The following is a 26827-nucleotide window of genomic DNA, read 5'->3' on the forward strand; positions in this document are numbered from 1 at the left end:
AAGCTGTTTCCATAAACAGTCAAATTTGCAAACATACAGATGGAGGTTTGCAGCATTTAGGATCCAATTCAATAATAGGCTATATATTCATAATTATACAACAGTTAGTTCCAGCCCTGCAATCTGATTGGTCGAGAGACAGTAAAACCGTGATGTTATTGGAGTACAACATTACGGTTATTTCACTGTGTATGTATCACTCCGCCTCACAGCTGATTACAATCAAATCAAAACTGACGGTTAGTGTCAGTTAGGTCAGCAGTTGTGTTGTAGGCTAATTAATTCATCCACTGTCAAACAGCCAAAAATATGGATTTATTTCCTAAAATAAGTTTTGAATTGAACTATGAATGGTCATCAGAGGAAAATGAGGGAGAGGAGAAGCTGAATCCATCTGGGCACACATCCAGGTTGGCTTGGAGAAAAGCAACATACTGTCAGATCAGAAGGCAGAGTCGGCTGTGCCTGTGAAGCGACAGTCCACCATGCAGTCACCAGAGACTTATTTCACCGGCTGCACAATTAATGGAAACGTGCAGACAAATGTGTATAAAGAGTAAGTGCCTGGTGCACCATGTCTGTGTTACATAGCAACGGTGACAGCGGAGTCCTGAGGGAACTATTTTTGTTGGCGGAAGACAAATAAAATGCTTAAATTACCTATTTTGTCCTCATTTTTCAACATTTCTTAATCAACCTTGCTTATTTAACTGTTGAACTGTTGTATAAAAGCAATATCACACTCGAGCTCGTGATGTTGTACCGTGATATCGTCACGGCTGTGATTGTCTTCGGCACTCAGCCTGCGGCCTCGTGTCTATGACCGAATCACAGCCGTGACGATATCACAGTACAACATCACGAGCTCGAGTGTGATATTGCTTAATTAGGCTGTTGTAGCCTATATATTATCTTAGTTAAATATTTTTAAACCACAGCCAGACATCGAGGGTGGCCAGTAGCTCTGATCTGTGAGGATAAAGATTAAAAAAAAATCATGTGTGTGTATATGCACGCGTATGTCTGCAGAGACTTGATTAATTTATTCATTCCACTACTTGCGAAGCACACACACACACGCCTGCCTGCACGTGCAAACTTTAAAGACAGACAGTTTGCCAAAATAGGCTAATTTGTCACGTTCAAGTGTTAATGATGTGTACATGCACATGTGTGTGCGAGATTCACACGCACACACAAGTGTAGTGTACGTGTGGCGTTTGTAACGCGCTGTGCACGCGTACTGATAAGACATAAATACCTTGGTTTGACTGATTAGCGTCACATAACATCTCCTTGTGTGCAGTTTAACAGCTGAAGAGAATATAAGCTGGCGTGATTCTGTGTTTTTTTTAGATAAATCTACCGTAGCCTTTACAAACGGTAAAAATACATCTTTAAGCTCAACAGTTAGACCCTAACCTTATTTGACATAGCACATATCATTGATTTTTCTGCTGTAATCTGCAATTCAGGGTTTAGACATATTGTTGAAAATATATTTAACATATGTAATTTTTAAAGCATTTTCGAGCTTTTGTAGGTTTTGGATTCACAATAAATTATAGCTTCATGTAGCTAGATGTGACTTGATTTTCAGTTGGAAAAACCTTGAGTTTTCAAATGTGAGTTGAGCTATTTTATGAGGCAAACACTGTAGTAAGTCAGTCAGAAATATGAGCATTTTTTTTTATCATAGCATTGACAGATGTGTCTGTAATACTACAAAAACAAAATCAAGATGCTCACAGAGGACATCACGTTGTAACCACTGTAAAAACAAGCCAACTCCACAGATTAAGGAAAACCTTGTGGGAAAGACGTGCTTCCAAAGAAGAGGAGGTGGGGAGCTGTGGGAAGCACACGGCGATCCAGCATGGATGTAGAGACAAGCAGCAGGACTCAAGAACCACTGGTAACAATGGTGCGCTGTTGATAATGTAATAGCAGTGACAGTCAGCGTGTGATTGTGTGATTACGTAAGTGTAGGGCACTGAGGGCAGGGAACAAGGCAAACTGTCCAAGGCAGATAGGGTAGGAGGGTCACAAAGTCTAAAAAGTCTGTCTCACATCTCCACATGAGCTTCTTTGGCTGGTGGAGTGTCCCGTAATGAACCAGAGATGGTATAGAACCTGCAGGGACATAAAAAAAGGAGCAAACAAGGACACCAGTAAGTTCTTTTTACGCTAAAATTCATGCAAATTCACTTGTAGCCACATTTTGTTTATGGTCTAATGACATTATTTGATTTTGAGCTGAGGTAGGGAGTTTAATTCTGGTGTCAATGGTTCCCAATTTAAATATTAAACTTTGCACATGTTGTAATTCAAGTGGACTGCGGTAAAAAAAAAACAAAAAAAAACAAAAACGTATGCACCTCCTCTTGGCCCTATTTGCAGGCTTTAGAAAATCTAGCCCCCAAAGAGCCCTTGGGCATTCCTATTGGCTGTTCTACAAATGCAGATGCATGTGTATGTTTCTTCAGATGGAGAAAGCCTGATTCAGTAACAAAGAATCCTACAGAGAAAGTTGCTGTTCCAGCATTGGCATAAACTGCTTATACTGCAAAGCAACCCAAAAAAGAAAGACAGACTTATCAACAAGAGAGTCTGTGTCCCAGTGTGAGCAGGTAGCAGGACTGAACCCAAACACAGATGAAACAGATGAGGAGACAGCAGGATGAATTCAATATTTGATACAGAAAATGAAAAAGCCCATAAACAGGTAGGAAGCAAAATGAAATCCAAGAAAACCTCCAAAAATGCTTTTAGTTTATAAAGGATTCGAATTTCAAATAAGTCATCAACCATCTATATGTGCTTAAAATAGCTGCTGAAATTAGCAAGGATTCTTTTTTAATATTTTTTGGGGGGGCATTTTGCCTTAAATTGACAGGACAGTTAAGCATGAAAGGGGGAGAGAGAGAAAGGGAGTGACATGCAGCAAGGTGCCACAGGCCGGAGTTGAACCCAGGCCGCTGCGGCAAAAGCCATATATATATGGGACGCCTACTCTATCTACTAAGCCACCAAAATCCTGTCAAAGAGGATTCTGCTTACTAAATTTCACATGCCACCTCTTTCTCCTTGGCAACTTTAGCGGTGTAACTTTTTTTATGGAATGTATGCTCATATTCACTGTAGGCATTCATGAGCACCTCCAGTTCCACAGGTGTAACATAAGTTGATTGCTTTTTCTCTCTGGTTGCCACGGTGACTCGAGGTATCGGGGCTCCACTGATGATGGCTTTTTATTGTGATTGTGCAAGCGCTTAACTCAAGGTGTACCTACTCAGAGTTGATTGAACTAATTCACATCAGCTGTTCTGGAACCAGATACTCAGAGTTTCCCAGCTCAGGGTAAGTCAACTCAGAGTTCAGGATTAGACTCGGAGTTGAAAAAATTAAGTTTCCACATACTTCCTGTCACATGGCGTTGTTGGGTTCCTGACCCATCTTACTGAGGGCATGGCGACCACAAACCCCCACAAGTAAAGGTGATTTTCATATTATAATAATATTTTTTTTGTTGACATATGTATATCTACTTAATCATGAAAGTCTCTAGAATCATCCAAACAACAGAAATATTGCATTGGATGTATAGTTTTTTTCTGTATGCAATCATTTGTCCAAGCGGCAACTATTGTTGCCGGTGGGCATATACCTTGTCAGTAGATAATAATGTTAGCTAACATTACCAGCATTACAAAGGGCTAATATTTGGTAACAATACAGTTTTTGATAGTGTTAGCTTTAACATTTGGTAACCAACATTACTAGTGTTTGGTAGCTAGCGCTAGCTAACTACCTAGCTAACTAACTAGCTAGCTATTAGCGCTGGCAATGTTAGCGCTGACTGTGTTGCACTGTGTGGTAGATCAGAAGGACTGAATGATGTCAAATACAGGGAGAACATCTTTAACACTATTGTACATGAACAGGGATATAGAATTGGAATTGTTTGGTAAAAAATATCCATTTCAAATTGCATTAATTTCACAAAATGTTTGCCCCTAGTAGCCATGGGAGCAAACTCTTTCGTGTTTTCCACAGAGATAAACCAGGAGGATTAGAGAGGTATACTTTTGCAGAGGTTTTGGACATCCTTGATGCAGATGATCCCTCTGCAAAAATCACAAGCATTTCAGTTGTGCCAGAGTCTGAGAATAATGCCCGCGAAACAGACTGTGACAGCAATTTTTCTGATGATGATGATGTGACCTGTGATCCCAAACACCTACCATCTAGGCTGCTCAAAGGAGACTGCTTTGTGTCTGATGGTGACACGCAACTACCCATCATTGATGATGGACAAGAACCTCAGTAGCTATGTTTCCATCCAAAAGTGATTCGAATCATTGGGAAATGCGCATTAAAAGAAATATGAATCCTGTGTGTTTCCATTAAATGTACGGACTTTGGTGAAAACTACGAACTCACACGAGTTTTCCGCAGAACCGAAAACAAAACAAGTCTCACATTCTTCTTCTTCTACGTTTTCTGGTGGTTGGCAACCAGCTTTTAAATGCATTACCGCCTTATTAAGGCTAGAAATGTTCTTATTTTGTCCTCCTTCCACACAAGTCTTGTGTTGTTTTCCGCAATGTTTTTGCCTTGTGAGTGAACCGGAAACACCAGAAGCAGTTGGGGTGAAAGTGCACTACGTCAGACTTAATTCGAACATAACTGTTTCCATCCCCCGTCTTGCAAATCAACATTTTTTTCTTATCAACCAAAACCCGGCTATAGTGAGTGTATTTTAGTTTGTGCGAATCGGGGGATTTTAATTCAAATTTTGGCTTTCCAAGTTTTTTGATGACAAAATTCATGAATCAAATTGTTCTCACACTTGTTTTAAATAATAAAAGTCTTTCTCAATCAAGACAGCTGAATTACATGTTGTTTTTTGTGCTCTAATTCACTTTTCACTATTAGAGGGGTAGATACAAGGTATGTGCTCACCGGCAACTATAGTTGCCCAACATTCAAATGAGATTTTGAAAAATGGAGGAAATAACTTTAGAACACGTTCATATGGGACTCAGTTAACATGATTATATGCATAAAAACACTGAGAAACATTTGGGCACAAATGGGTTAAAGTTAGTGATGTGACTTGCAGTAATGAGGCTTCGAAGCATGTATCGAGCAATCCAGGAAGTGTTTCCACGATGCGCATATCGAGGCTTGTGTCGTTTCAGATGAGTGACGTCACTGGTGACGTCCGAAGCCTCGCTGGCCGGCTGTACCACGTGAGTAGTTCAGGAAGTGGTTCAGATCTATATAAACAAACCACTAATTGTAATAGCTTTTTTGTCCAGTAGATGGCTTAGTTACAAATTAGCTCAGCAAGACAATTTAGAAGTATTCTGAAAGTACTCAAGAGTATTTGAGTAGTTTAGCTGATGTACGTGATGGATGCCATCAAATGTAAACAAACTGACCTGGCAAGCACAAATGACATGGAATATATTGCCATATCCAGCACCTTGGCTCAGCAAATGTCATTTAATATGACTGGTGTGTATAGACCTTCTGACATTATGTTTTATGACCATTTTAAAAACCAGCTTAAGGAATTGGATACAAAGGCGAATGTATAGGTCTTGGTGATTTTAATTTGAACTGGGCATAAAATGCAGCGAAAAAGAAGCTTAAAGCAATGACAAACCAATTTGAACTAACTCAAGTAACAAATGCACCCACTCTCAAATAACAAATACTTCAAAAACACAAATTAATCTAATTTTTAGTAACAAGCCTGAGAGGATCACAAAATCCTTCAGTCTTCTCACTGGCTTATTAGATCACAATATGACACTAATTGCAAGAAAATTAACAAAAAGCAGATTTATTTATTACTTATTTAACAGGACATAAAAATACACCTATGGAGTAAGGACATGAGATATAAATAAATTTAAGGAAGAACAAGGCCATATTGACTGGAGTGATGCTTTACACCCAAATGATCCAGAACGTACAATAAATGGACTTTAAGACAAATACACCACAACTTTGAAGAATAAACGCATTAAGAGTAAACTACCTTGGCTAAATGAGCAACTGTGGATTTGATGAAAAAACATGATTTTACTTTAGCACTTAAGTCAAGATCAATTATTGACGGACGAGTTTTTAAAAGACTTCATAACAAAGTAGTCAGTGAACTGAGAAAGGCAAAGACCAGTTTTATTATGGATATCATCAGAGAAGGAAAGGGTAATAGTAAATTAATATGGAAGAATATGAATAAACTAACAAAGACGACATTTAACAAAATCAGGGAAAGGGGCATGAACTAAAAGTACAGGGAATTTTAACTAATGATTTTAACAAATATTTTGCTGACTCAGTGCAGAATCTGACACACACCTTTGGTGTTAGAATTAACCTAATACCAATGCCAAATCCCACTTAACCGGTTTTTAACATAACTGGAAGTTTTCCAAGGATAGATCTGTAAAAGCCTGAGTATTTTAAAGCCCTCACAGGCAAAGACATGTTTGAGTGGGATTTAACATTTCAACAGTGAGACAATACTCACTCCTTCAACGCTCCTATTGCACACTTGGCAAGTTCATCAATAAAACAATTTCCAATTTCCTGAATGCATGGAAGTTTGCAGTTGTAGCTAGTTTTCAAGTCAGGTGACACAACTGAGGTGGTAAACTATAGACCATCTGTATGTTGCCTGTTGTATCTAAGATCACCGAAAAAGTGGTAACTGAACAGTTAACTGACTTTTTAAACCCAGGACAAGCTGCACTTCATCCCATGCAATTTGGCTTCAGAAAAAAACTGCCGACTGAAATGTCTGCTATTTCACTTAAAGTTGGACAGTGGTAGTGCTATAGGAGCTGTATTTTTGGACTTGAGAAAAGCATTTGATACTGTAAATTATAATGTTCTTTCTAAATTATCCACTTTTAATTTCTCTGTTGATGCAATGAAATGGATGGAGTCCTATCTCACTATGAGAAGACAATGTACTAGAGTTGGGAAAAGGACCTCATCGTTTGTTGATTGCTCTGTTGGTGTTCCACAAGGCTCAATCTTATGACCTATTTTTGTTTAGCCTATATGTTAATGATCTGCCACTCACATGCCCCGAAACTGAAATCCACACGGTCATCCTCACATATGGGAAAGACGCATGTGAAGTGGCAGCCAAATTAACAGCAGCTATGGCCAAAAATTTCCAGCTGGCTCTCCAAGTCTTGTCTGACAGTAAAACTGTTTGCTTGTATTTTATATTAGGAAAAATGTAAGTCAGCCAGATACTGTCACAAAAGGACAAAGGATCCAGACTGCGTCACATTTTAATTATCTATATTTAAATATCACTGACCTTTAAGAAACATGTGAAGCAGGTGTATAAAACTGTAAAATTCAATCTAAGAAACTTTAGGTTTACCAGATCCCCTAAGATGCAGCAAAAATATAACTGCACTCAATGATTTTTTTGTACATATTTCTCAATGCATTACAAGTTGGTCACAATCTGGAAAAACCACACTTGCCCCACTGCAAATACTTTACAAACACTCAAGGCACTGGACAAACAACCATCATGTTATCACCACTGTAAGCTCATTCAAAGGCATAATCTACTGACCTTTGACAGCTTTGTGTGTCTTGCTGATGCTAGTCTAGTGTACAAAGTGATTAATGATCTGGCTGCTCCACCTTTAAAAGAATTCATACAATTGCGCTCAGACAATGGGAGGGCATCTAGGTCGACCAATAAAGGCAACTGTGAAGTACAGCACAGATTTACGGAGTTCGGTACATCAGTCTTCTGTTAGAGCTACAAACTGTTGGAACTCAGTACCAAGTGAGATAAGACAGTGTAACAGCTTTGTGGGTTTTAAATTCAAGATGAAATCATGGCTAAAATCAAACCAGTTGTGGCATCGGTGGCTTAGTGGATAGAACAGGCACCCCACATACAAGGCTGTTGCCACAGCAGCCTGGGTTCGACTCCAGCCTGTGGCCCTTTGCTGCATGTCAATCCCTCTCGCTCTCTCTCCACCTTTCACGCTTGACTGTCCTATCGATTAAAGGCAAAATGCTCAAAAATATCTTAAAAAATAAATAAATAAACAAAACCAATCATGTACCCATCACACATGAACTCAAGCACTTGATCTAACACTGAAATATTGTTATATCTTAATGTTATTGCTTTATTGTTTTTGTTGTTGTGTTGTCTTAGTGTTGTAGCTTTTTTGTTGTTGCTTCTTTTATTGTTGCTCTGATTTGTTGATGTGTTGTCTTGCTGTTGTTATTCCTGAAGCTGTTGTGTGATGAATATGTTCTCTTTTGTAATTGTGTTTTTTTATACAATAGTGTCTTTTAGCAGAGAAATTATTCTCTGTTTCCTGCCCAGGGACTACAGATGAAAATGAGCTTATAGCTAACTCTGGGAGCTGTGCACTGTCCCTGTTGAATAAATAAATAAATGATTAGTTTAAGTTACCTAATGGATGTTAAAAATTGCATTACATTTTAGGGCATGTATTAAGTAATCTGTGCTGGAATATATTTTAAAAGTAACCCCCTCAACACTGCACACTAAATACACAAGAGAAGGAAGGACGAGTGCTTCAGCTCCCTGACCGTGGTAAGATATGTTCACCTCCAGGGCCGAAGTAACTTCGGGGTTAATCCCCACTCACTTTATAGGAAGCAACACACAGGAGCTCCACTTTGTCCTGAGAGGCGTCCGTCTTTATTTACAGAAACTGTGACTTACACTGCACATTTACAACTAACTTGACCTTAGAGACCTTTAGACCTTTGCGTCAAAAGGGGTCAGTTGAGGTGGTTTGGGTATATGACTAGGATTCCTCCTGGGCACCTCCCGCTGTTAGGAGGCCCCGGCGTAGACCCAGAATACGCTGGAGGGATTACATATCTCGTCAGGCCTGGGAATGCCTTGGGGTTCCCCGGGAGGAGCTGGAAAGCGTTGCTGGGGAGAGGGATGTCTGGGGAGCTTTGCTCAGCCTAATGCCCCCGTGACCCGGCCCTAGATAAGCGGATGAAAACGGATGGATGGATTGTACGATTTACCACCTTTTAACTAGCCATGCTCCTACACCCACTCATGGCATCCCCCCTAAGCAGTAGCTCAGTCCATGACTTGGCTTGGGAAGCGGAGGGTCCCCATTCGGACAAAATATGGAGCATGGAATGGTAGCTGGAGAGGTGCCAGTTCACTGCCAAGGTGCCCTTGAGCGGCCCTGGGGACTGCCGAGATACGGGCGCCCTGAATGGTTGGGGGGTCCAGTGCCTTGCTCAAGGCACTTAGTGCTTGTATAGGTCCTGTTTGTGCATGTGTGTGTATTTCAGACCTATGTGTAATTGACAGTGGAGTGAAAAAATTGAATTTCCCCTCAGGGGATTAATTAAGTATATAAGATAGAGTAAAATAAAAACTGCCTACTGCTCCTACCTTTAGTTGCACACATTACAGTAATATAATGAAATCAACCTTTCAGCTATGTATTAGTTTTAATGCGAAAATGGCAGCTTAAAAGTACAGGAGTAAAAATAAAAGTATTTGTTTTACTGAAGTAGAGCTGTTTTTAACTTCTTTAGACATTTAGTTAATTTAGTCATCAGTAAGGACTTGATCCAAAAGTTGGCTACCAAAGGGTCAGGCTGAGTCAAATGATTAACCTCTGAATTTTTTGATGTAATGTTGTAAATAATCCATTACCTGCCTTTCTGCTCTTTTTAAATCAAACTCTTTTATGTCTTTAACTCAAAAGCTGCATTATTAAGCTGCACTGATTAAATTCACTTGAGGAGATTTGATTACAGCGGTTAAGTAAATGAATGTGCAAATTCATAAGTAAAATTCAAGTAAGAACAACTGAAGCTCATTGTATCTATTTTATTTTCAATCAAAATAAAGACTGAAAGGTGTAGGTTTTTCTACATCAATTTGGCATAGTGGACAGAATCCCAACAGAGATGGACACTGGGTGAGTAAAAAAAGAATTATTTTTTTTTTCCTTTATTCTACCCTGTGTGCCACCTAACAGGATCAAAAAACAAGACAATGTTGTACTGAATTGAATATTTGACAGAAGTATATGTGAATCAACTAAGTGCTGTTTTGCAGATTGTTTAGGTTGTTAATTTGGTGTAGCATACTCTTATTTCCCACTCCCGGTTACTGACCAGTAACACAGGAGTGTTCTGTTAAATTGAGGTTTTGGGGTGTCTCTGTCTGAGGGTCATCAAGATTTTATTCATCAAAATGAAGACTGATGAGAGTAAACATTTTTCTCTATCATAATTTAAATTAGGACAATCATATTTTTGTTTTTTTGCTGGTAGCCACACAACTGGTGAATGGGCCAGTGATAATAAAACATGACTGAAACAGCTGCCTAAACTAACACTATGCTTATCAACAGTTTCAAAAGAATAAACAAAGATAACACATTCTGTTTTACCTTGAATTTCTACAATGCCTGCGTTTCTTCAGGGTCTTAAAGCAGGAGGATTTTGTGCAGGAATTTTTCAGGTCCACCACCTGGTAAATGATGGGGTTGTACATGGCTGCAGACTTGGCCAGCAGTGTGGGAATGACAGACACAGGAATGGGCACCGAATCTGGCTCACCAAATGCTGACACTACAGACACCACTGCATACGGGATCCAGGCTATCAAGAAGCCTGTACAGATCAGCATTGCCACCTGAGAGAGGATACAAAGCAATTTTCAGATCACTACTTTATCCTTCACACAATTCCCCCAGAAACAATACTGAAATGTCTCCTTTGCTCTACTCTCTTTGCCACACTTTTACTCCAAACTCTAACCAACCTTTGTGAGTTTCATTTCAAGGCTGTGGCTGTTTCTGATGCGAGCGTCAAAGTTCGAAATCTCCTTTGCAGAGGACTTGACCTTGAAGATAATCATGACATAAGAGAAGACAATGATGCCTGTAGGGAGGACAAGACAGAAGGACAGGATGGCCATGACAAAGATCTGGCCGGACACAGAGGCTTGTGCCAGCCACCAGTCCAATGTGCAGGAGGTCCCAAAAGGCTCTGGGGCGTAGTTTCCCCAGCCGATCAGGGGCATGGTGGCCCAGAAGGCTGCATATACCCAGACAAAGGCCAGGCACAGGAAGGTGTGGTGCCGTTTTAGCCATGTACCTAACAGTGAAGAAAATTACAGGAACAATGATGGACTAGTAGTGAAAGAGACAATAAAAACCTTGTTTTAAAGCTTAAAATTCAAGCCAAACTCTCTGACTCCAACCTCATCTTCTTACTTTGACCTTAGCCTCAGTGTGTGGATCATGTACACTGATCAGTCAAAACATTAAAACCAATGGCTACCTGACACACCTCACCATTGCAGACTAAGTACACCCCCAAATGGTAATAGCACTTCCTATGTGCAGTGCAGTGCAGTGCACCATGTCACAACATAAAAACTTCTCAGGAATGGCCTGAAAGGGTAACATAGAGCTTAAGGCATTGACCTGCCTTCCAAAGTCCCCAGATCCCATTCTAATCAAACACCCATAGGACATGCCGGTACCCCACCTCCCAACCCACACGATTCAAAGGATCTGCCACTAATGCCCTGGTGCCAGACGCTCTTTGTTACCTTCCTTGGGCCATTCTTGAGCGGTTTATATATATATATATATATATATATATATATATATTTTTTTTTTTTTTTTTTTTTTTTTTTGGTGGCATAGTGTATTGTCCTGCTGGATAGGGGGCCGGGCCCAGTGCCAATGCCATGAGGTGGGGTACCTGGTCTGTAACAGTATTTGGGTGGGTGAAGCGCCTCAAGTGGCATCCACATGAATGCCAGGACCAAAGGTTTCTCAGTAGAAAATTGCATTGTAACAAAATGATCAATATTATTCACCTTACAAGCCAGTGATTTGTGTTTGTGTTTTAACTCAAACTCGTGTAAATCTTTACTCCCTGATCCTTACATTTAAATGACAATTATCCTGAACTTAACCAAATCCAAGCAATAGTGAATCAGTTATTTTCCAGTTCAAGGAACATGTCTGTTCAAATAAATTACATTGGACGCAATATCATTATATTTCAGTTTATATTTCCTTAAACAAAAAGTTAGGAGAGTTCATATTTCAGTTTGACTTTAAATTAGCATAACATATGCAACCCATAATTCAGGTCTAGGGTCACTCACATGGGGGTCACAAGATGCCCAAGGGTTCCTTGAATGAATTCTAGAATTTATTTCATTTCACTTTGTAATTACAATTGATTTCATTATTACATTTGGCAGTATAATGATTACATATTATCTAAGAATGAATATTCCAGTCATCGGTTTGGGTCTATATTGTGGACAGCTGCTAATGTTATTCAAATCAAAATGCCAACCTATACATACATTTGTGGCTGCTGGCAAGAACTTGTAACACTGTAACTCACCCTAAAGTCTGTCTGGATGGGTTTACATGGAATTCAAATGCTTAGGAGACTCTGTTAAAGGACATCCTGACATACCGTATCTGAGATGACAGATCTTGAGGTATCGGTCCAGACTGACCAAGGTCATTGTGATGAGGCTCCCACAACCAAAGAAAAAGCCCGCCCAGCCGTAGAAACGACAACCCTCCCAGCCGAACAACCAGCGATGAGACAAACTAGAGACAACGAAAAAGGGTTTTCCTGTCACTGTAGGGACAGAAAGGGGAAAGGGGGAAGCATCAAACAGAAACAGGGGCCGGGGTGGGTGGGTGGATTGGGGGGGGACAAAGACAAGAGAGTTTAATTTTCTCAGATAACTATAGATAAGTGTGGTTTTGTGGAGCACTTATCCATAGCCAGTGTATCACATACAGTAGATGTCAGTTGGTGCTCCCCCAGTTTGGAGAAGCAGGCTGGAGTCTGACGTGGAAGCTATGTACCGCTGTGGAGGAGTCTGCAACAAATGTTACTCTAGCCACCTAGAAAAATCAGTATCACTTCAATTGTATGCTATATTGAGGGTATTTTCACAACTTTACAATTTCGTTACAAGGCTTGTTCCAACAAGTAAGCCGTTAACAGATTCAGTCTCCCATCTATGATTTTGTTAAAGCCACCACACTCCACTGGGAAAAATTAATTTTAGCTCCCTAAACACGAAAGCTGCTCTTGTAACGCCAGATTTCCACTGGATATGTGTCCGTTGCGGAATGGCAGCGCTGGTTATTCGCTGCGTCCTCTGCCGTCCGTCAATACCCACCGGCTGCGTTTGCTGTGCGGTGCGGTGCAGCTCCGCCGGAAGACATCTCGGTGCACTGCCATGATTAATATCTCCTCGTCCATGGTGTTCATGGGGTGAAATGACGTCTGAAAACCTCTGACCTGTTGACTTCAGGCCTGCCTCTGCCCATTATGTAGTTTTTAAGGTGTAGTGCAGGGAAATATGATCCGCCGTGAACACTGTGTATTTTATTTTGAAAATTAACCGGATGTTTTATTGTGTTTCTGTGCACGACTTCCTGCCCCGCACGATCTGCTCTGTGCCAAATTGCTGCGTTGTGCTCCGGCGTCCGGCAAAAATACAAGTCCTGCGTATCTGTTGCGGAGGGCTCCGGAGTGCCGGAGCTGAGACGGAGCCGGAACGCAGCACAGCCGCAGCCGCTGGAAACACACACATTGACTAGAATGGAATCCTATTGGCTCCGCTGCCATGCCAGAGCGGAGACGCAACCAACACGCATCTGGTGGAAATTGGCCTTAAGTCTGAACTAACCATTTTAAATTCAACAGTCAGACAAAAACATGAACAAAATAACTGATCGAAGCAGCAGTAGACCAGCAGCTCCTGTGTTCAGAAGATGGCATTGCTCTGGCGTCAAGCACTACCGTAAGAAACCTCGGAGTAACATTTGATCAATATTTGTCTTTTAATTCTTATTTAAAACAAACTTCACGGGACTGCATTTTTTCATCTGCATAATATTGCGAAAATTAGGCCTATCCTGACCAAAAAGATGCAGAAAAATTGGTCCACGCTTTTGTTACCTCAAGGCTGGATTACTGTAACTCTCTATTGTCAGGTAGCTCTAGTAAGTCCTTAAAAACTCTCCAGCTAATTCTGAATGCAGCAGCATGTGTACTAACAGGAACTAAGAAACAAGATCATATTTCTCCTGTTTTAGCTTCTTTGCACTGGCTCCCTGTAAAATCCAGAATTGAATTTAAAATCCTATTGTTAACTTATAAAGCTCTAAATGGTCAAGCTCCGTCATATCTTAGAGAGCTCATAGTGCCATATTATCCCACCAGAACTCTGCGCTCGGAGAATGCAGGGTTACTCGTGGTCCCTAAAGTCTCCAAAAGTAGATCAGGAACCAGATCCTTCAGCTATCAGGCTCCTCTCCTGTGGAATCATCTTCCTGTTGCGGTCCGGGAGGCAGACACCGTCTCCACATTTAAGACTAGACTTTAGACTTTCCTCTTTGATAAAGCTTATAGTCAGGGCTGGCTCAGGCTTGCCTTGTATCAGCCCCTAGTTAGGCTGACTTAGGCCTAGTCTGCCGGAGGACCCCCTATAATACATCGGGCATCTTCTCTCCTTCTCTCTCTCTCTCTCTCTCTCTCTCTCTCTCTCTCTCTCTCGTGACCTAGGAGGCATCTGGTCCTGCCAGATGCCTCCTGCTGCTGTTATCATTAGTCATACTTCTACTGTTATTATACACATACAATTATTGTCACACATGTATACTATCAGATAATAATATATTATTATTAATTATAATATTATTACTTTCATTAATGTTGTTGTAAGCTACTGTCATTACCGTCTGTCTTGCATCTCTCTCTGTCTCTGTCTCTCTCTCTCTGTCTCTCTCTCTTTCTGTCTCATTGTGTCATATGGATTACTGTTAATTTATTATGTTGATCTGTTCTGTATGACATCTATTGCACGTCTGTCCATCCTGGAAGAGGGATCCCTCCTCAGTTGCTCTTCCTGAGGTTTCTACTGTTTTTTTTCCCCAATTAAAGGTTTTTTTTGGGGGGGAGTTTTTCCTTATCCGCTGTGAGGGTCCAAAGGACAGAGTGATGTCGTATGCTGTGAAGCCCTGTGAGGCAAATTGTGATTTGTGATATTGGGCTTTACAAATAAAATTGAATGATTGATTGATATTATATTCTCAATTCTCTCAATGGAATGTGGTTTGGAAGAGAGGAATATCATTGGTTTAATTTTCCTGCTGGAAATCACTGTCTGACAGTGAGGTAAGGCTGTGAATATATTCTAAATATGGCATACACTTAAACTGAAATAAAAAATTTTATGTGGAGCATATTTTAGGTGGGGCGGTGCAGTGGTGTAGTGGTTAGCATGGGTTTTCTGCGGGTACTCCAGCTTCCTCCCACAGTCCAAAGGCATGCGGGTTGGGGATAGGTTAATTGGTGACTCTAAATTGCCCATAGGTGTGAATGTGAGTGTGAATGGTTGTCTGTCTCTATGTGTCAGCCCTGCAATAGTCTGGCATCCTGTCCAGGGTGTACCCTGCCTCTCGCCCAATGTCAGCTGGGATTGCGACCCTCAAGAGGATAAGTGGTTACATAAATGGATGTATATTTTAGGTTGCTGATCCCTTATCAACAGTACATTACTTAGCTTCCAAATCAAACTCCAGCCTGCTTCTCCAAACTGGGGGCGTGCAAACTGACATCTACTGTATGTAATATACTGACTATGGATAAGTGCCCCACATAGTAAATGAATGAATAAAGTTTGTATTATTTTGTGTTTCTACTACATTATTTATATTATTGGGAGCAGAGAGAGGAATATGACATGCAACAAAGGTCCAAAGGCCAGAATCATACCAGGGACATTATGGTAACATGGAATGCACTGTAACCACTCAGCTACCAAGCCACTCTAGAAGACCAATTTGAATAATTTTAATAATCAGATTGTCAGACCTTCAGCAGCACATTATATTAATCAGTAAGAAACATCTTCTGCATAATGTTGGAGAAATTATTGAATACTAATGGAATAAATCCATTTTTAACTTTTTTCTACAATTTTTGAGACTTAAACTTAAATAAATCAAAACAAACAACCCTTCCTATTTTTAATGATTGGGTCGATTGAGCCATATCCCCAAAAACTTTACTCTCAAATCATCATAGTCTATCCATCATCAATTGGGAATATTGGGGAAATCTGTTTGAGGACCTGTTCCACGTATAATTGATGCTGCTAATGCTTTTGTTTTGACATTTGTGCATTGTAAAATAATGATATCAAAGTAATTTTGTCTCACTGCTGGAAATCTGCAAAAAGAAGGAGTCATGGCAGAGAGGAAGAAATGTCTCAAAGTGTGGCCTCATTTTGTGAGAAAACATGACAACAGTGCAGCTTGTAAGGTCTGTAAAATGGTCATATAAGGTAAGGTGAAACACCAGCAATATGCTTAATCATCTTTCTACACAACATGGGCTTAAATTCCAGGTGGGCCATGTATTTGACACTCTACACATGAGTGCCTCTGCTTCCCAGCAGAGAAGCATGTTGGTTACTGAGGGTAAATATCCTGTGTTGTAATAACATTAGCAGTATGCAGGCATGCTTAGCAGACTGTTTCTTTGACCAAGAAAACCTCTGTGAAAACGAATACAGTACAAATATTCTCTCATGTCATCTACACTGTGTTCTGATAATAAAAGAGTTGAATTGACACTGACAACTTGTGCAGGCCTACTTTTTTCCACACAGCACACTAATCAGGAATCAATAGGGGATTCATCTTAAACGCTGCACTGCAAACAAAGCTCTTCACCAGTTTATAGATACATTTTAGTTGACGTGTTCAATACTTTTATTTTTTGATAGTCCACTTAACTGCAGATAACTTTTTATTTTTATTTTATTATTTACAGATTGTGATGTTATGATTTCTTTATCTGTATAGTTTCATTATGTTAATAACAATGTCTTGTGTAAATTTCATGTGAATAGCTGCATTGGAAATATGTCCCACTGCGTGAGTGTGTTATAGTGCTGATGACAAAAGCCCCTTTCTCCCTCCTCAGTGTCTTCAAAGGAAAAAAAGCAGGATATGACAGCTTTTGCCTAATTACTGAACATCATAAAAGGGAACTGATAAAGGGGAGAAAAAGGACTGCTGACTGTTGACATTAACAATAAACAATACCAGTAATTCTTGTAGAAAAGCTTTAGAAGGTAATGGTCCTATCTTCAGTGTGAATGCTATGGTGCCAGTGATATTTCCATGGGACTTGGGTCAGCTTTATCCTTGAAACTGTGTAAACCCTTGTTATTTTTTATTGCAGCAAACCACAGTGGCTTTATGGTTGTTGTAGCATGTGTCAGATGTGGGCCCTCACCCTGAAAAGCTGGACAGGCCAGGGCCATGTGGCATTCCAAGTCCAAGTGTTACAAAAGGGATAAACATCAAAATCTCTCGAGGCAAGACTGCATGAGACGCAATGAGTCAAATCTTTTCCTGGAATCAAAGAAAACCCAGCGGGGCATGCACACGGTTGCTCACATGTTTGGAGGCTTAACAGTATTTACAGATTGTGAGTCATGGCAATAACAGAAACTTTCAGCTTAACAAATCAGGCAGTTGTTTTGTTTGCCCTTTGGCTTGTCTAGCCCATTACTGGTAACCATTGCTGTTATTCATCTTCCAGCTCACATGGAAAGGATTACTGTGTAAATGGAGAGTAAGTACAGAACTAAAGTTTGTATCTACAGAAGGCTCTGACCCTGTCATTCCCAGCATGCATGCACAGTTTGTTTGGGGTGTGACAAACTTCATGTATGCTTCCTCCCTGCTTCACTTAAGGGGATTGCTCCATTTTCTACAAGACCTTTTCTTCCAAGATTATCTCCAGTGTTTCCTCAACATTTATTCAATTGGTGAAATGTTCCATCATGCAATATTAAGAAAAATAAAACCATCCACATTAGCTGTCCTTGAACAGTGTAATTCGATTTGATTAAACCTCTGAACTCTAACAATAGAGATGGTCTGCCAGGGCCTTGATGAATATTTCTGCTTATTGTGATATCATTTCTTGGTGTATCTTCAAATGCTTTATATCCCTAAAATCCGTACAACCCAGGCTAAACGGTTATGTAAGTCAATAAACCATAATAATTGATAAAAGTATTGAATTTGTCATTAAAAAATACATAAAATATATATATCTATATATACACACATATATATGTATATATATATATATATATATATATATACATATATACATATATATGTATGTATGTATGTATGTATACAGAAATCAGATGCTTCATCAGATTTTAAAGCTTTATAATTTTGCACCACACTTAAAGTCACTATGAGGATACATTGTGATGACACAGAAAACAGAAGCCTCAGTTTTCTACTGAAAAAGAATGAATGTTATAGTTGTTATTATGGATTATGTATTATGTGAACTACAATATTCCTCGGTCATTACCAGGATATTCCAACATAATCACAACGAAATACTGCCTTTGCACCACATGTAAGGTAAGGTAACATAAGGTGATGATATGATGACAGGAAAGACAGAAGTCTAGACTTGCTGTGAAAAAAAGAATGCTCTAACTACTGAGATTTCTATGTTAGATTGATTATACATATATATATATATATATATAGATAGATAGATAGATAGATAGATAGATAGATAGATATAGATAATCTGCCTTTCTGTTGTTCAGACCTACAGTTTACACAGCTTAATTTTTTTAAAATCAGAATCAGAAAACAAAAAATAAAACTTGGGAGTCATACACCACAATTCAGTTTAATAAGCTGCCAGCTCACTATTGTAATCCTAAGTATTCTTGCTTCTTCTTCTTCTTCTTCTTCTTCTTCTTCTTCATTTTCTCCTTCTTCCAAGGAAATCATACTTCCCATGGGTGAAAACTCACCAAACTTTGCACAAAGGTCCAGTCTCATGCCAGATATCCTCAGCTGTAAACTCAAGCCAATAGTCCTGATGGTGGCGCTACAGCAAGCATCTAAAGTTCAAAACTTTGAAAATTCATAACAAATCAACCATACCTGCTACAACTTCACAACTTTCATCAAACTGTAGCCCCAATACTGAAGAAACTTTTGTACACTTAAACCTAATAAAAATTATGAAGTTCATCACTGTTTTTTTTCAAAATCTGTAAAACTTCTTAAACCTATCTCCTCCCACAATTTTTGCTCAATTGACACCAAACTTGCTACAGAGCATCTTCAGACTGTCCTACAAAAACTATGTTACTCAGATTTTTGATTTATCAAAAATTGAGCCTACAGTACATCAAAATGTTTGACTGTAAATGGTACTGTAAACATATACATGCAAATTCTTGCTAAATAAATCTTCAATGTTCATGAAAAAAAGACAAAATTCTAGAGTCATGGTAGATGATGTGTGGCAAATTTCAGAATTTTATATCAAAAACTGAATTTTTGACAGCATTTTGAATTTTGCTCCAATGTGAAAAATTGGAGTCAATGTAAAAATGGCAATTTTAAACATCAGTTTTTCACTAATGGAGCAAATCAATCATTGTTACAAACAAATTACCAACATCTCCATGCTGTCTAGATGCAATATGTGTGTTTTCAGATTTTTGTCTTGTTAACTGAACTTTTTACAGTGGTTTCAAATATGCTTTTCCATGCACGGATGGCTGCTTTCCTACACAACAGTGAATGGCTTACTCAATTTGTGAAGCCACTGTTGAGTTGCTGCTTGCCAATTAGCTCAGAGCGGTAGATGACTGTCTTAGGTTCCAGAGGTTGTGGGTTTGAGCCTCAACTGGTGCAGAATCCACATTGTAATGTAAATATCTTCTTGTGCTCCAGCTTATTGCTTAAAATTGCCTAAGCGTGACTCATCACTGTGCAGCATCTTCAAGTCTTTTTTCTGCTAGAAAATCTGCCTTCTCATGCTTGAAAATAAACCAAACTTTGCACAAAGATCCAGTGTCAATATTTCAGTGTGAAACCATGTGAGACTTCTCACTTTGCACATAGCTCAACTAGTTAAACATCAGTTTTTCACTTATGAAGCAAATCAATTATTGTTAAAATAAATTACCAACATCTCCATGCTGTCTAGATGGAATATGCGTAATTTCAGATTTTGGTGGGGGGTTTTTTTTACAGTGGTTTGAAATCTGCTTTTCCATGCATGGACGGCTGCTAAACCTGCATGTCTGGCTTAGTCAATTTGTGAAGCTACAGACGAATTGTCACTGACTAATTAGCTCAGTGAGATAGAAATTTATTCTTAGTCTCAGAGGTTGTGAGTTCAGGCCTCAGCTGATGCAAAAGGCAGATTGCGTTGCTAAATTCCTAAATGTCTTCCAGTTCTTCTGCTTGTTGCTCAGAATTGCCTAAAAATGCCTGGACCCGACCCACTGCTGCAAAGCAGTTATAATCTCGTCTGTCTTCACTGCAGTATGAAACTCCACGGATGTTGTGATGTATCAGATCAGTCTCATCTGCTGCACGGTCCAATCAATATATCAGAATCAGAATGCTTTATTGTCATTAAACATTTCTGTACAACAAAATTCTCATGCAACCCCTCAGTGGTGCGACATAAAAAAACACTTATGAAGCAAATCAATCATTGTTAAAATAAATTACCAACATCTCCATGCTGTCTACATGCAATATGTGTATTTTGAGATTTTGGATATTCATATCTCTCTCTCTCTCTCTCTCTCTATATATATATATATAGATATAGATATATATAGATAGATAGATAGATAGATTTCATATATATAATATATATATATATATAATATATATATAAAAATAGTCACCATATAAAACATGAACATGTAAAACTTGCAGTCTGTATTGCACATTTTATTGCACTTGTTAAATAAGTTATTGCACATATTAGAGTCTATTGGTTGCTGTTCAGCTCCTTGATGGCAGAGGGACAGAAGCTGTTCAGGAGTCGTGAAGTGCGGGTTTTAAGGCACCTGTAGAAAATAGGTGCGCTGCTGTGCCTTCTTCATGAGAGCTGTGGTGTCTGTGGACCATGAGACATCCTGAGAGATGTGTGTATCCAGGAATCTAAAGTCACTGACCCTCTCAACCTCGACTCCTTTGATGTGCGGGGAGCAGGTTCCACACTCCTCCTCAAGTCCACTATCAGTTCTTTTGTTTTACTGGAGTTCAGTGCCAGGTTGTTGTTTGAGCACCAAACTGTCAGTTTGTGGACTTTGTCCCGGTATGCTGACTCATCATCATTTTGGATCAGCCCCACCACTGCTGTATCATCAGCAAACTTAAATATTTTGTTTGTGTTGTAGGTTCGTGTACAATCAAAAGTGTACAATGTGTACAGGACTGGGGATAGCACACACCCTTGCGGAACTCCAGTGCTGAGGGTCAAGGCAGGAGTGTGGTGGGATCCCAAACTGACAGTCTGGGGGCGGTCTGTTAGGAAGTCTTTGATCCATCTGCTCATGCTCTCAGCAACACCCAGATCGAGCAATTTGTCTACCAGTCTCCTGGGTATAATAGTATTGAATGCAGAACTGAAGTCTACAAACAAGATCCTTGCATATGAGCCAGGGTGTTCCAGGTGAGTCAGTACAGAGTGAAGAACAGTGTTAATAGCATCCTCTGTTGACCTGTTGGCTCTATATGCAAATTGATGTTGATCAAGAGAGGGTGGAAGTAGTGATTTAACATGTGTCAGGACCAACCTCTCAAAGCATTTCATCACAGTTGAAGTAAGTGCTATTGGTCTGTAGTCATTTAAGCTGCTGATGTGTGTTTTCTTCGGGATGGGTACAACAGTGGTAGATTTGAAGCATTTTGGAACAGTGCATGTTGCCAGTAAGAGGTTGAAAATGTTCATGAATACCTCTGCCAGCTGATCTGCGCAGTCTCGGAGCACTCTCAAAGGGATGTTGTCTAGGCCCACAGCCTTCCTGGGGTTGACTCTGCGGAAGACTTTCCAGACATCCTCAACAATTACAGAAAATGCCGGTTTGTCAGTGGCAGGAGGTAGTGCAGGTGCAGAGTTGGTCTCAACCACCTCAAATCCGGCAAAAAAGTGGTTGAGCTCCTCAGCTAGTGAGTGGCTGCTGCTGCTGGGGGCTGAATCCTTGTTGCCCTTGTAGGAGTGGGAGTCTCTCTCATTGAAGTGTCATTGTCATTCCTCCTCCTGTAGGCGGATTTCGCCTCTCTGATGGCTCTCTTTAATTTGGATCTGGCAGTATTGTAGAGCTCCATGACATAACATCACTGGTCATCCATGGTTTATTGTTCCGATGGCATCTGGTCCTCCTGACACCTGTGATGCTATCAGTGCAGTGCTGGATGTAAAGCATGACTGTGGATGTGGAGTTCAAATGAGTCCCACTGAGTCCTTTCAAGACAATCTTGGAGTTGCATGGCAGCGTTCTCCGGCCAGATCTTTGTATATCTCACAGTAGGCTTAGTTGTTTTAATAAGAGGTCTGTAAGCCAGGGTGAGAAATAGAGAAAGATTGTCAGATTGGCCTAGGTGGGGGAGCATGGAGACTTTATAACCGTCCCTGACGTTTCCATAAACATGATCCAGTGTGTTCCAATCTCTCGCTGAACATATAACATACTGTTGGAATTTTGGGAGCACAGTTCTCAAATATGCTTGGTTAAAGTCCCCAGCCACAGTGAAAATCCCATCAGGGTGCACAGTCTGCTGTTTGTTTATGGCTGTAAGCAAGATGTTCAATGCAGTCTTAGCATTAGCACTAGGTGGAATATAAACAGCCATAAAGATGACAACCGTGAAGTCTCATAGCAGGTAAAAGGGCCGGCATCTTAATATCATGTACTCCAAATCCGGTGAGCAATGCTTTTCAATGACTGTAGCATTTGTACACCACAAGTTATTGGAGTAGATGCATAGCCCCCCCTCCTTTGCTCTTATCAGAGCCACTGTGTCTGTCAGTCCGATGCGCTGTGTGGCCTGCTAGGCTAATAGCCTCGTCTGGAATCCCGGGGTGCAGCCAGGTCTCAAATATGACCATAATCGAGCAAGTTTGCAATGTTGTTTGTGCCTCGGTGATCAGCTCCAGTTCATCCATTTTGTCGCTGAGCGTTGGTAAGAAGGATGCTTGGTAGCGCTGGTCTATGAGGAGCTCTCTTTAGCCTAGCACGTATGCCGGCTCGGCAGCCCCGCTTTTGCCTCCTTTCTCTCCGCCACCTCCTGCGTTTCTCATCCGGTACGATGATCCACTGGGACTCTGCCGGTTGGATGATCTCCGGTGGGAAATGTCCATTGTGGAAACTCCTGTTGAGATCTAATCCACCATACAGTGTTCCAATCCACAGAATGTCCACACGGTGATATTTCAAAGGGTTGCCGCTGCCAGACAGTCGACAATCAAACAAAACAAACACAAATAACAATTGCAGGGAGAGCTGAGCCGCTGCCAACGTGCGCGCCGCCATCTTACCACCAAATGGTCAATATGGGGGCGTGTCAGCCGATAAAAGCTTCTGTAAAGTCTGCTCTCATGTTTCCTCCCTCATCGCTCCTCAGAGCAGAAATAAGAGCTTTGAGACAGTCTTCAAAATGGTGCACCAAGAATGACCTCAGGTTCAAGCGAAGAGCAAGGACATGGCAATTAAGAGACTTGAGATACACCTAGAGCCAGAGGTGGGAGTAAGTCACTCATGTGCAAGTCACAAACAAGTCTCAAGTCATAACCTTCAAGTCTCAAGCAAGTCCCAAGTCTCTGTGTTGAGAATCAAGCAAGTCAAGTCGAGTCCCTGCTATAAGTCAAACAAGTCAAGTCATTGCTCAGGTCAAGCAAGTCACAAGTCAAGTGATACAAAAATCTGATGATCTACCCCAGTTTCCACATTTAAACCAGTCAAGACAATGGTACACAAGTTGAGATTTATTTCAGCATTAACAATAACTCAAACTATTGCAGCCTGCTTACAATTACCTAACGTACTTAACTGCTTACTTCCCCCTACAGGAGGGTCACGCCATTTCTCCATGGCCTGTTAAGGCATCTGTCTAAGGTGCTTCTCATTCACATTTCTGTGCACAAAAAAGTATTGCATCATCAACTGAATAGTACATAAAATAAAAATAATTATATAGAAATAAATAAAAACATATTGCCTGAAATGTAAACATTACTGACATGACAAAACATTACATCAAACCATGAAAACTTATTCACATAATAGTTTTAGTATGCCACGTGCTATTCATGTTATTTTGTCCAGTTCATATCCACACTAGCAAGCATCTCTGCCACAATGTTAAAGGAATATTTCAAGTTTAACTTGTCAAGTTTAAGCAATCTTATCTTTATCTAAGTGTATCTACAAGTACGCTAGATGTCCCTGTCATTTGCTGTCTACACCACCATTCCTCCCAGGTGTCAGGGTCCTCATGACAGGGACAGCAGTGGTTGCTAGCAGTGATCGCTAAATGAGGCTTCATGAACCACTGTCTTTATTTTCTGAAGCCACCAGATGGCGCTGTCTGGTCAACAAAGGTTTGAAAGCACATTTCATTGCAAGTCCCTCTGCCTTTACCTTTAAACCAAGAGCGCCATCTGGTGGGGTCAGAAAAAAAAGACAGTGGTTCACGAGGCTTCATTTGGCCATCACTAGTTGCTAGCTTGTTTGTAGATAGATACACTTAGATGGAGATAAGACTGCTTAAACTTGACAAGTTATACTAACGTGAAATATCCCTTTAACTGTGTGGCAAAGTTGCTAGAGTGTAAATATGAACAGAACAAAATAACAAGAAAAGCATGTGGCATACTAAAACCATTATGTGAATAGTTTGAATACAGTTTTATGATTACTATCTGCAACCTATTAACAGAATCAATCAGAACCTCTAGGTGGCTGTATACAAATGAGAACAGATCAAGTCAATCAGTCAATCGCCCTTCATGTTGTAGAACATTATTTGCCACACATGGCATCGGACATGAAAAAAAGGAATATTTCAAAAGCAATATCACAAGCACATACTGTAGGAAGTGGACTTACACAAGCCTCAAAGCTGGTAGCGGTCTTGCTGCCTCGAAACATAAGTCAACTTACAATGCATTGCATTTGCAAAAAAATTAATTTGATAGTACTTTGTCACTGAGTTGTGAACGATGGGGTCGCATTATCACCCCGCCATGGCTGAACACACGTTCAACAGGTGCACTTGATGCAGGGACTGCCATAACTCTTACCGCCACCTTGAACAAAGAGGGGAGGGTGCGCCTGTTCATGGCCCAAAACTGAAGGTAGCTCTGCCCATCACAAATGTCCAAATAGTGGTTCAGCTGAATTTGGGGACTGGAACTTGAATCCATCCTCTGTTTTTTGCGGTATGCTGATAACAGCCCAGACTGACGCTCTGGCTCTGATGGTGTCATTTGGTCCTGCTCATCGGTGGTTGGACTGGTCGTGCCCGCTTCTCTGAGAATCAAGTCTGATAAACAAGCAAAAATGATAGTCACAAAATATTTCTATCAAAATGTTTTGTCCAATTCATTAACACAAATGTGGGAGGCAAAATATTAGGAACACTTTTCAATGTAACATACTCCAGTACACCACTATCACCCACTACAACCTCAATAATAACTATAAAGTAGAATTATCACCTTTCTGACAATGTCAACAAAAACTGAAGTGCTCAGTGAGATATACACTCAGTGAGTGTATATCAACATACTGAAAATTTCTCTTACAGGTTATTTCTTCTTAGGTCTGACATTAAAATTGGGTTACTACAGAAAACATAACATACTTTTTATCATCACAGACACATCCTCCTTGACGTTTTCAGGGGCCAAAACATCATGGGTCAACCACATGGTGCCAAATGAAGGATCCAGCTGAGCAGCTTTTAGGTATAAAGGGTCAGAGAAGGGCAAGGTTGCTCCATCACTTTGGTCATCTGCCATCCTCACATTTACAAAGATCCCCCTGAATCTTATTTGGAGTGATCCTTGCAGGCTACGGATCAAGCCACCCAAGTAGTGCACTTTCTCTTTTTGATTTTCCAAGTGATGATTAAGAGAAAGGATACAGGGTACCACAGCACTTATAGTGACAATTCTTTCTCCTTGTGTGAGATCCGTGGCTTCTCCAAAAGGTTGAAGAACATCCACTAGTTCCCTTATCTAATTCCACTCTCTAGCTGTGAATACTGTCTCTTTGTGTCCCGCATCTTCAAGAACTGTAGACAGTTTCAGGTGGTCACAGTTGGGCACTGATTTCAGTTGCCTCAGTGTAGAATTCCAGCGTGTGGTAACAAAGGCAGGGATTCCACGCTGTCCAAACTCCTTCTCAAATTTGTCTTTGAAAGAGGTGCTTGTGTGGAACAAAGAGCTCAACCTGGAAGCTTTGGTGAGCGCTGCACTGAGTAATTTAGTCTCTTTAAGGCCGTCACCTATAGCCAATTGAAGAGTGTGTGCAAAACATTGAAGTCTTGTCTGGGACTTTGCACTCAAGACATTTTCAACCCTCTCTTGCTCTTCCAGTCAGGTCGTTCCAAATGTCGAAATCATCAAGGTCGTCATCTTCATCTCCCTGTCCAGGAAAACATGTAGTGAACGCCTTTTTCATGTTTGCGGCATTGTCACAGATGATGTGGTCGACTTTTTTCTTGATCTGATATTCTTCGCATATTTGCTCAAACTCTTCACAAATTCTTTCCCCTGTATGGGAACCTTTGAAGCGGTTGCATGCAAGCAACTGGGATTTCAACTTAAGACTGTCATCTTCGATGTTGATCCAATGTCCTGTGAC

The 26827-nt window shown here is 40.4% G+C and overlaps 1 protein-coding gene across 1 annotated transcript in view; it reads right to left on the reverse strand.

The window, feature by feature from the left end:
• Positions 1-1853: 1853 nt before the first annotated feature.
• Positions 1854-26827, reverse strand: part of opn5 (opsin 5) — a 216365-nt gene continuing 191391 nt past the window's right edge. The window contains exons 5-8 of the mRNA XM_049590710.1: positions 12532-12702; positions 10847-11181; positions 10473-10717; positions 1854-2133 (exon numbers count right to left, since the gene is read on the reverse strand). Of these exons, the coding sequence (XP_049446667.1) occupies positions 2067-2133; positions 10473-10717; positions 10847-11181; positions 12532-12702 (818 nt within the window). The 3' untranslated portion in view covers positions 1854-2066. The remainder of the gene's footprint in view (positions 2134-10472; positions 10718-10846; positions 11182-12531; positions 12703-26827) is intronic.

The sequence above is a fragment of the Epinephelus fuscoguttatus genome, linkage group LG11 (genome assembly GCF_011397635.1).
Source record: "Epinephelus fuscoguttatus linkage group LG11, E.fuscoguttatus.final_Chr_v1".
NCBI classification, from domain to species: Eukaryota; Metazoa; Chordata; class Actinopteri; order Perciformes; family Serranidae; genus Epinephelus; species Epinephelus fuscoguttatus.